The 11,494-nt window shown below is 43.8% G+C and overlaps 1 protein-coding gene and 1 pseudogene across 1 annotated transcript; both read left to right on the forward strand.

Annotated features, from left to right (window-relative positions):
* Positions 1 to 19: 19 nt before the first annotated feature.
* On the forward strand, positions 20 to 11,494 carry TBRG1 (transforming growth factor beta regulator 1). Its single transcript, XM_025893467.2, has 9 exons — positions 20 to 378; positions 2,214 to 2,284; positions 2,925 to 3,157; positions 3,746 to 3,882; positions 4,177 to 4,323; positions 9,483 to 9,580; positions 9,843 to 9,953; positions 10,333 to 10,475; positions 11,167 to 11,494. Exons 1-9 carry the CDS (start codon positions 229 to 231, stop codon positions 11,310 to 11,312), a joined length of 1,236 nt encoding a protein of 411 aa, XP_025749252.1. The 5' UTR covers positions 20 to 228; the 3' UTR covers positions 11,313 to 11,494.
* LOC112840235 (adenosine 5'-monophosphoramidase HINT1 pseudogene) lies at positions 4,337 to 5,706 on the forward strand (annotated as a pseudogene).

The following is an 11,494-nucleotide window of genomic DNA, read 5'->3' on the forward strand; positions in this document are numbered from 1 at the left end:
TAACTTCCGGGCAGGACTTACTTCCGAGGCAGACGCGGAAGTGAGGGGAGGCCCGGGGCTGAGGCCGGTTGCCGGACTTCTGGCCCAGCCGCCCGCCTTGGGAACGTTCCGGAAGGCTAGATTCCTAAGAGGCCGGATCCCGGCAGCCCAGACGAGACGAAGCCGGCGCTCCTCGGCCTAGGAGCCGATGCCGGCCGCGCCCTGGAGGCCCCGTAGCGGGGCCGGACCATGAGCCTGCTGGGCGGCCCGGCCTCGTCGCCGCGGGCCCCGCTGCAGTCCGGCAAGGCCAGGATGAAAAAGCTCCCGAAGAAGAGCCAGAACGAGAAGTACCGGCTTAAGTACCTGCGGCTGCGCAAAGCGGCCAAAGCCACCGTGTTTGTGAGTCTGACCGTCGCTCGGCCCTTCTCCGCCTCGACATTCATAATTCGCGACATCTTTCCCCACACCGTTCCCCTCCCAGAGTGGCAGGAACAGTAGTGTTAGCTTTTGCAGTACACGTTACTTCTCGTTAGCCTTGTGTCCTGGACAAATTAGGTAGTTTCTGTACTCTCTCTTCTCTTTCCCGACCCGTGAGAGCCAACTACCTTTCGGAGTTGTGAAGATTAAGTGAGGAAAGTGAAGTAAGTGCTTGGCACCTAAAAGAGGTGCCAGTGAGTTTCAGTCATTGTCGTTCTTACCGCAGAACTCTTGGAAAGGCGTTTGATTCTCAAGAGAATCCTAGAGTGAGGCATTTTTAAAAATGGCTACACTGAAACCCAAAGAGATGATTTGCTCAAGGGCACTGTGTCAGAGCCCTGATTCCAACTTAGACACCCTGGTCCTGGTTTACTACTTCCGCTACACAGCCTATGCCCCAGCACCCCGAATACACGCAACTGACCTCTTTCCTCGTGAAGCTTTCAGTAATTTACCTCCCTTCTAATCCCTTGAGTCTCTCAAGTATTTCTGCTGTTCTTTTATTGTAGAGGCACTGAGTTTATTAAGTGAACTGGCGTGCCAGCCACAACGTGTGTTGCGGTATTCTGGCTTGCTCCAGCTTGCCTCAGTGCTGGGAAACAGGGACTGGAGTCCTCGAATGTGCTTCCATGGCTGAATCACCACCCTTGCCTCTTCTTTCTACCAAAAGCTTTGAACATCTCTCAACATTTTTGGAAGGATAAGGGAAGGTTTGAAAATTAGAACGTTCTTTCCAAAAGCCTCTCTTTAGCACTTGCTGTGTGCTCTGGAGACAAATGAAGAAAGTAGAATTAAGAGGACTTAAGGATACTTCGTTGGCCAGTCCCTTTCTTTTATCCTCTACATGTCAGAGGTACCTAAAGTCTGAACATTTAAGAGTTTGAGGTCCACTTGTGGAACGTCCAGATGAGAGTATTTCCTTTACAACTGATGCTTGGGAAACAGATTGAGTCAGAAAGATGATACTTGAGTACACATAAGTAGATTATGAAGTTTAAGAATTTTGCATACTAGAGTTGATTTTATTCTGTCCGGCTTTTCTCTTTAAGGTTCTCATTCCATGGGATGCTTCGGGTTAGGTTGGTTTTATAAGCTCCCCAAGAGTCAAGGCACTTAGGAACGGATATTTCTCATATTTGTAAGGATTAAATCTAAGCATATATGGATTTAAGCAGTATGCCCTTTTCTCTGCCAATACCCTAATTAGGGTGATCATACATCTTGGTTTGCCTAGGAGACCCTTGTCTACCATACTGTACTGGCATAATAGTTAATAGCACCCCCTTTTCACTCAAATATGCTCCAGTTTCAATAAGTTATTAATTACCCTGCCCATAGTGGAACTTGACTCTACCTTTACTGTAGGTTTTTTTAATAGTTTGTCTGCAAGGTAGAGTAGCTCGTCCTTCTCACCCAGCAACACTTCTTTGGTTTGAAATACAGCTCCTCTTGGAGCGCCTGGGTGGCTCAGTCTGTTAAGCCCCTGACTCTTGATTTCAGCTCAAGTCATGATCTCAGGGTCATGAGATCGAGTCCTGTCTTGGGCTCCTCGCTGGGCATGGAGCCTGCTTAGGATTCTCTCTCTTTCCCACTCCCTCAGCCCTTTCCCCCCACCTTCCCCTCCATCTCGTTCCTGCGTGTGAGCTCTCTCTCAAAAAAAAAAAAAAAAAGAAAAGAAAATACAGCTCCTCTTCCCAGCGTAATACTTTGATCTTTTACTCTTTTTATGTGATTATATCCAAAAATTTTTCTTAAAGGAAAATGCTGCTATTTGTGATGAAATTGCTCGTCTGGAGGAAAAATTTCTTAAAGCAAAAGAAGAAAGACGGTGAGCTGCCTTCATTTTGTGTTCAGAATCACATTTTCAGTGATTGATATGGTGTTACTGTTCTGGGAATTTTTCTCCAGTGGAATTTTTGTGCATTACAACCCATTGGCTACTGATCAAGTACAGAGAAACTCACAACCTCTATCTAGTACTGGTTCCCATTTACCCAAGTTGTGTTGGACCCTGGGGATGAGACAGCTCCTCTATTCATCTTGCAAACACAGCCCTCTTGCCACATCTAATGAGCTATCTTCTTTTAACTCACCAAGGGAGAGAACGAGAAGGGATAAAAGAAACTGCCTCTCATTCCACAAATACTTAGTACATACTACTCTATGCAAAGCACAGTGGGTATATATAAACTATATACATAAACAGGTCCTGGTATGTGCCCTTTGGAAGCATAACACCTTTCATCATCAACATCTAGAGATGCAAGAGAGAGAAGCTACGGTCCTTATCTTTGGCTCCTTGACGTATTGTCCTCTGGAGCTTCATTATTCCCTGGCCCCAAGAACATTATTTTTATGAGTGTAATAATCTTAGTATATAATTCTGGCTTTTCCAGTACTTGAATAAAATACCAGATTGAGATAAACCAGAAGTTCATACCTCTGCTCCCTTTCCTTCCCAACCTCAGGTATTTGCTAAAGAAGCTCCTCCAGCTTCAGGCCCTAACAGAAGGGGAGGTACAGACTGCAGCCCCTGCCCACAGCTCCAGTTTGCCCCTGACTTACGGTGTGGCCAGCTCTGTGGGAGCTATACAGGGAGCTGGGTCCATTTCTGGGCCCAGCACTGGGGCTGAGGAACCATTTGGGAAGAAATCCAAGAAGGAGAAAAAAGAAAAAGGCAAAGAGAACAACAAACTGGAAGGTACCTTGGGAGAGGATATCACTTGCCCCTGTGGCCCAATGACTAATGGCAAAGACCTGGAACTAACTGATAGACACACACAACCACAGATATCCTTAAACCCTCCTCTGATCCTTAAATAGCCCTAATAGCCCTCGGGAAGCAAGTGTATTAGAGCCACTTTGGGTGGAGGACTTCTAGACAGACCTGGTTAAATGTGAAGGGAGCAGGCTTAGGCCTCCTCCACACACACACACCCCCAGTTCTCCAGGTTGCCTTCAGCTCAGTCTTTCCTACAGGCAGGGAAATGGGCTAGGTAGCCTTTTGAGCACACAGGTGGCTTGGGAAATTTCTGAGCTGATAAATGAAGTAAGAGGTCTTAAAAAGTGGAAGCCTTTTAGGTCCTCGGCACTAATATTAAAATTAGCCACTGCCAGGTGGGTGGGTTAGAAAGATACTCTGGGCTTTGGGGGAAAGTCCCATGTGCCCATTCAGTGAGTATATAGAAGCAGGATGGGCTTACTGCTCTTAGCATTCATGTGTAAATTTTTCCCTTCCCCTCAGTGTTGGGAGGGGCCTAAAGTGGGTGACCCCAGATTTGCGTTTCAGTTCTGAAGAAAACATCCAAGAAAAAGAAAATGGAGGGAGGTGCTCGCAAGCTGGTTCAGCCCATTGCCCTGGATCCCTCAGGACGGCCTGTGTTCCCCATCGGACTGGGGGGTCTAACAGTATATAGCCTGGGGGAGGTGAGTGAGACCAGCGATACATAGAGAGGAGAATCAGAAATATGGGAATGGGGTTGAGCCTTCCCTCCCTGTTCCTATTAGCCGCAGCCCCTTGCTGATCCAGACCAATCCCAGAAAACCTCCAGTGCCTAGGAAACCAGGTCAGTTTTATCTGCTGCCCAGCCTACACACTTTCTCTCTGTGATTCGAGTCACTCTTTGCAGCCCCAAAGTGGTCTTAAAGGCTACCACAGTACACTGGACTCCTGAATTCTCCAGCGACCTCAGTCGCAGATTGGGGGACTCTTTCTTATAGATCATCACCGACCGACCTGGCTTCCATGATGAGCGCGCCATCTACCCCGTGGGCTACTGCAGTACTCGGATATATGCCAGTGTCAAGTGCCCGGACCAGAAGTGTCTGTATACCTGCCAGATCAAGGATGGTGGCATGCAGCCTCAGGTACCCACTCTACGAATAACCACTCTTTTCCTTTTTTTTTTTTTTTTTTTTTTTTGAGAACCTAACCTCTGTGACAGCCACTTAATAGGTATTACCTGTTTTGACCCTTAGAGTACATACCTATAATAACCATTTGGGTAACTACAAGATGCAGAAAAGCGACTGGCCCTAAGTCAGACCTTTGTTATTAAGTGCTCAAGCTGGGATTTGAATCTGTCTGTCTGACTCTCCTGACGCCCTTTGCTTTGAACCCTGCTGCTTGTACTGTTGCTATGGTGACTGTGAGGCTGAGCAAGCCTGCTGACGTGTGACATGCAGGCCTGTATACCAGAACGATGATTTTGATACTCTGCCATTTCAAGAAGGACCCAAATGGAGGAAGCAAAGAAACTACATATTGGTTTCTGATTGCACACACTCTGAAGGACCTGGGAGACATGAACCTTAGTCTTATGAAATACCTTTGTTCATCCTTCCCACTGCTGTGATTCGAGGCAGTTCATTTTCCCCAACCATCCCCTCTGATCATTGGGAAAAAATAGACCATTTTCAAAGTTCCAGGCTTCACTGTCTGGTGATGTTACAGGTCACTAGAAAGTTGGGTGGAAGGAGGTAGAGGCAAGGAAAGGAACCTTGGAGCAGAAGCTGAGAGCCTGCCTGATGCACGTGGATGATACTGCCCTGCCCCAGTCCTGGTTAGAGCGCTGTTAGGTACATGGGAGTGTTCAGATGACCTGACCATTGGAGGAGTTCTGTTTAGAAAGTCCTCTAACAGGCTGCCCCGGCTCCTCCCTCCTCTCGAGCTTCTCCCCGGGGCAGCCACGCAGGAGGGAGGCCAAGATGGCAGATGAGATCGCCAAAGCACAGGCCGCGCGGCCTGGTGGCGACACGATCTTCGGGAAGATCATTAGCAAGGAAATCCCAGCCAAAATCATTTTTGAGGATGACCAGTGTCTTGCTTTCCCCTCAAGCACCAACTCATTTTCTGGTGGTACCCAAGAAACCTGTATCTCAGATTTCTGTAGCAGAAGATGATGATGAACGTCTTGGACCTTTAATGATTGTTGGCAAGAAATGTGCTGCTGATCTGGGCCTGAAGAAGGGTTATCAAATGGTGGTGAATGAAGGTTCAGATGGGGGACAGTCTGTCTATCATGTTCACCTCCATGTTCTTGGAGGTCGGCAGATGAATTGGCCTCCTGGTTAAGCATGTTTGAGGGATAATTTTCCCTTCTCTGGGCAATGGTCAATATTTCCCAGTTCCAGTATGTTAAACAGTATACTTACTTTTGCCTGTGTATGGAGAGATTGAGGAAATAATTTTTAAAACCCATAAATAATAAAAGACAATGTTGTATGGTTTACAGTCAAAAACAAAAGAAAGTACTCTAACAGAAAGACTCATTGTAGCAATATACCATATTTATAACAAATTTATAAATTCAGTGCAAATGTAATCAAAATTTAATAGGATTGTAATGGATATCGACAAGCTGATTCCTAATTTCTTTAAAGACAAACTGCTGAAATATTTCTGAAAAGAAGAGTTTGTGGGGTTTTTAGTTTCCTTTTTTTTTTTTTTTTAAAGCTTGTTAAACCCTCTGGACATTATTTTCAGGTACATTGTGAGGTTTAATTCCTTTTTTTTCCAACTAACATGAAGTGGTATCTCTAGTGTGCATATAATGCATATTATACTTGAGTATGCTTCCAGATGGTTCTTTTTCATCTCTTTGTTTATAAATGCTAATAGGACTTTTAATTACTTTAGCTTTATAGAATGCTTTATACTATATGTTAACAGAAAATATAAAGAATATTTTTATAATCTTTCAGGTGAAAGCTTTTCTTGAGCAAGGCATGAAATGTAGAAGCCATAAAGGAAAATAGTGAGATTTGACCATTAAAAATTTAATAAATGACAAAAGACCCAGTAATCCAAGTTAAAACTCAAGCAAAAAACAGGAAGAAAATATATAACAGTGGATTAATATCCAGATAAAGTGCTCCTGTGGTCAGATATAAAAAGGAGTCAGATATACAACAGGTATTTCATAGAAACAGTGCAGATGGTTGGTAAGGACGGACCTCATTAGCAATTACGGAAATGCAAATAAAAAGGTCTTACTTTGCTCATAGGCAAACAGCAGAGAGATTGATAATATTTAGTGTTGGTCAGGGTATAGGAAAACAAGTATGCATTTAGTATGAGTGAAGATTTCCAGTCTTTTGGAAGGCAACTTAGCAATATCAACAAGTTTAATATGTGTGTCCTTTGACCCAGAATACTGCTAGGTATTTGAGTATTTCCTAGAAAAATGTGCAAATGTGAATAAAAGAGTTACATATAACAATATACATTATGGCATTGTATGCAATGGCAAGAAATTAGAAATAGCTGAAATACGCATCAGTAGGAGAATGGTTAAAAATTAAGATTTATCCACCTTATGTAATATTATGTAGCAGTTAAAAGAATGAAGTAGAGTTACACATACAAACAAGGAAAGCTCTCCAAGACCAAAATATGAGATTTTGGCCTTTTATTTGCTCTTTGTGCAAAACAGAATAGTGTGCGTAGAATATAAAAGATTGGAATTGATATGACCCAGTACCAAATAAGAGAGCCATCCTGGAATATTTGAAGATAATTACTTGCGTTTTTTTTCATGCATGGCTAAGAAATAAATATAAACCATCAGTATCTTCAATTTGCAACATATGTCATTGGTTGAAGTAACAAAACCACTGACTAAAACTCACAATTATTGACAAAATTGAAAGAGCTCTAAAATATGACACAGTATAATTGAAATAAAAACTGCAGAAGAGGGGCACCTGGGTGGCTCAGTCGTTAAGCATCTGCCTTTGGCTCAGGTCATGATCCCAGGGTCCTGGAATCAAGCCCCACGTCGGGCTCCCTGCTCGGCGGGAAGCCTGCTTCTCCCTCTCCCACTCCCCCTGCTTGTGTTCCCTCTCTTGCTGTCTCTCTCTCTCTGTCAAATAAATTAAAAAAAAAAAAAAAACTGCAGAAGAAAGCTTAACAGGGCGCCTGGGTGGCTCAGTTGGTTGGGCGACTGCCTTCGGCTCAGGTCATGATCCTGGAGTCCCAGGATTGAGTCCCACATCGGGCTCCCTGCTCAGCAGGGAGTCTGCTTCTCCCTCTGACCCTCTTCCCTCTCGTGCTCTCTATCTCTCATTCTCTCTCAAATAAATAAATAAAATCTTAAAAAAAAAAAAAAAAGAAGAAGAAAACTTAACAGCTGCAGAAACTATACTCAGTAAAGTAGATTTTGGATTCTAAAAAATGATTAATCACGTGATTGTTCGAAAATATACAGAAAATAAATTAATCCTGTTTGGAATAATTTGATTAAAGTAATCATTAAAAAGCTGAATACTGGTTTTTTTGTTTTGGTTTTTGTTAAGTTTTTATTTAAATTCCACTTAGTTAACATACAGTGTAATATTAGCTTCAGGAGAATTTGGTGATTCATCACTTACATACAGCATCCAGTGCTTATCACACGTGCCCTCCTAATTGCCATCACCCATTAACACCCCCCCACCTCCCCCCTCCAGTAAACCTGTTTATTCTCTGTAGTTAAGAGTCTGTTTTATGGTTTGCCTCTCCTTTTTTTCCGCCCCATGTTCTTCTGTTTTGTTTCTTAAATTCCACATATGAGTGAAATCATAGGATATTGTCTTTTTCTGACTGACTTATTTCACTTAGTATAATACATTCTAGCTCCATGTCATTGCAGGTGGTAAGATTTCATTCTTTTTGATGGCTGAGTAACATTCTAGTGTATGTATGTGTGTGTGTGTCTGTATGTGTGTGTATATGCCACCTCTTCTTTATCCAATCGTCAGTCGATGGACATTTGGGCTCTTTCTGTAATTTGGCTATCCATGTTGATAATGCTGCTGTAAGCATCAGGGTGCATGTTTCCCTTCAGATCACTATGTTTGTATCCTCTGGATAAATACCCAGTAGTGCAATTGCTGGATCATAGGGTAGTTCTATTTTTAACTTTTTGAGGAAACTCCATACTGTTTTCCAGAGTGGCTGCACCAATTTGCATTCCCACCAACAGTGCACGAGGGTTCCCCTTTCTCTACGTCCTCACCAACACTTACTTCCTGTGGTAATTTTAGCCATTGTGACCAGTGTGAGGTGATACCTCATTGTTAATTTTTATTTGTATCTCCCTGATGATGAGTGATGTTGAGCATCTTTTCATGTGTCTGTTAGCCATCTGTGCATTGTCTTTGGAAAAATGGATACTGTTTAACTGAACTTTATAGAACACTAGTCAAGGAATTTCATTGGCTAAATAGAACTTCTTACGGAAATATTTTCTTTGCAAAAATTCACTGAACTTATAGAAAACTGGTCAAGGAATTAAGTTGGCTAGATAGTATTTGTTACAAAAATACTTTCTCGGCAAAAATTCCTCAGTATACTTTTGATTTAAGGGGTTTTTTTAATAGCTATTTTGCTTCAATATTATGGATATTATAGATATAGATATTATAGATATTTGCTTCAAGATATTTTGCAATTCAAAAAATAAATGAGGCTTGCAGTAAAAATGGCCTTCCTCCTAGATACTACAAAGTAAACATAAGATTACATGATCTTATTTGATCTCATGTATTTCTAAAATACCATTTGTGGGGTGCCAGGTGGTTCAGATGGTTGAGCATCCAACTCTTGATTTTGGCTCAGGTCATGAGATCGAGCCCCGAGTCAGGCTCCCCCTCAGCAGGGAGTCTGCTTTCTCTCTCTCTCTCTCTCTCTCTCTCTCTCTCCCTCTCCCCCCCTGGCCCCCTTTAAAATAAATCGTTAAAAAATAAAAGAAAAATACCATTTGTATTTGTACTGAATAGATGTAAGTAAGTAGATAGGAAAGGTATGTAACAAATTAAGTGTTGAGCACTGGAGAGCCGTCAGGCAGGGTGTATATAGAACTGAAACAGAGGACTTTGTGTTTTCTTGGACTCATTTGAATTTTTAACAGCACTAGGAAATTGTGCCCACCTTCTAGTGTCATACGTCGGCTTCAAGAGCTAGAGTGAAGAAGTAGTTACAGTAGGATGACTTTCTACTACTTCCTCCTTCGAGGTTGATCTCATTGCCCTTTGACCTTTCTCAGTTTGAAATTGTTCCTGAAGATGACCCCCAGAACGCCATTGTCACCTCTTCTGCAGATGCCTGTCACGCAGAACTGCTCAAGACCATAAGTGCTGCTCTGTAAGTTGAAGCTTGAAGACAGACAAGTCTAAAGAGATCCCCTTGTGGTACAGTGAGACGTTCTTGTGTTTAATGTCTGGAGAGCCCCCATCTATAGAAAGCTATCCTGCATCCTTTATATTTACCAGAAATCCTTTGGATTTCTCCAGAGTATCCAAGTCAAGAAAGTGTGTTCTCTGCATTCATACCCACAGTCCATTCCTAAACCCATTCTCCTCTCCCTCTCAACTTGTAAACTACAAATCCTTCCTCGCCTATTTAGGGGGAAACTAATGCCCAACCTGCTTCCGTCTGGAGCTGACTTTTTTGGGTTTTCTCATCCAACTATTCACAACCTGATCCAGAGTTGTCCAGGAGCTCGAAAATGCGTCAGGTAAGTGTGATCAAATCCATTCCCTTGAGAGAGCACTGTGACCGGCAGTTACTGCTTCGCTCGTTCTCACGCTTACTGAGCTGCCTCTGTGTGCAGAGCGTGCTTGCTCCATAGCCAGTGTGCCTCAGTGTTAGTCCTCAGCCTCAACTGAGCAGGAGCCAGCCCCCCACTGTACTAGAATTACCAGTGTCTGTGAGCACCATGACAGCAAAAGGGTTGCGAAGTCCTGCAGACACCGATCTTCTCTTACTTTGTTAATATGATTTTTAGGTATATATGGGAGAGACCTAGAGGAGAAAATACCTGCTCTCTCTGAAAGTAAGAATGGCTTATTACGGCTAACAGACACCCCTTACAATAATGCCCCTTGATCCTGCAGTTACCAGTGGGTGAAATTTGATGTGTGGAAACCCGGAGACGGGCAGCCACCCCAAGGGCTGCCAGAGAATGATGCAAGTGTAAGCTTCGAAGCCTTTCAGAGACAGGCCTTTGGTGAAGATCATAGCGATCCCATTCTGCCAGGTATCTCAACTTTACCTTCTGGTTTGAAAATGGACTGTTTTTAGGCCGCCCTCTGCTCTTCATTCAGAGTGGACTACTACAAATAGCTGGGCAGCAAGGGATAGAAACTCTGCTGCGCCGACCAGAGAGAGCCCCGGGCGCGAGGACGGGCTGGCTGGCCTGCCGGGCTCCCCAGCAGTGCTGGTGGCAGTCATGGGGAGTGGCTGCCATCGGGGTGAGGCGGGGCCCACGAAAAAATTAGGCTTTCTCTTTTTCTAACCTAAGTAAGACCCAGGCGGGGCTCCAGGGGAGAATCTACCATGCAGGACTGACATTTCAAATGAAGCGAAGGGGATCAGGTCATGGCCTTGGTCCCGCCTGTGTTTGGTGGATTCCCCACCACAAATGGGTGGCACCATCAGGGATCTGGCCTTGGGTGATACAGGGAGAACTCTGGACTGGAAATAATAGAATTAAAATTCTCACTCTCTCCCTCTAATATACTGTATAACCCTAGGCAAATCACGTAATCTATTTTGGCCACGGTTTTCTTTGTTGTAAAAGTTAAGTTTCTGTCCTGTGTTACCAAACAAGGGCAAGATTCGGCTGACAGACATTAAGGGTGTTAGGAATTGAAAGGACACCCGTGTGTCTTGATCAGTCCCCTGAGATTCCCAGGCAGCAGTGGAACTGAAGGAATTTTCTTCTCCAGGATCCTTGGACCTTCCAGAGCTTCAGCCCACACCCTTCGTGTCTTCTTACGAGCCCGTGTTCCTGACGCACGAACCCCTGGTGGACACTCACCTGCAGCACCTGAAGTCTCTGTCACAGTGTAGCCCGACTCCGTCTTCAGATTGAGCAGGAGGGGGTCGCATACCACGTCATTTAACTTAAAGTAAAACTCCAAATATGGAAGAAGACAGCAGTTCAGGAGCGAAGGACATACCAACACATTTTGTCATGGAGACTCCTGTGGTGACAGTGTTCCCTGGGAAAAACTTTAGCTGCTTTATTTTTAGCAATAAATTTCTCTTTACAAA

This window comes from Callorhinus ursinus, unplaced genomic scaffold, assembly GCF_003265705.2.
Source record: "Callorhinus ursinus isolate GAN/ISIS: 27379988/994484 unplaced genomic scaffold, GSC_fseal_2.0 scaffold19, whole genome shotgun sequence".
NCBI lineage: Eukaryota > Metazoa > Chordata > Mammalia > Carnivora > Otariidae > Callorhinus > Callorhinus ursinus.

Coding starts and splice junctions, on each gene's coding strand:
- TBRG1 (XM_025893467.2), top strand. CDS start 229: ATGAGCCTGCTGGGCGGCCCGGCCTCGTCGCCGCGGGCCCCGCTGCAG. Junction 9,581..9,842: donor AAGACCATAAGTGCTGCTCT/GTAAGTTGAAGC, acceptor TCGCCTATTTAG/GGGGAAACTAATGCCCAACC. Junction 9,954..10,332: donor GGAGCTCGAAAATGCGTCAG/GTAAGTGTGATC, acceptor TTGATCCTGCAG/TTACCAGTGGGTGAAATTTG.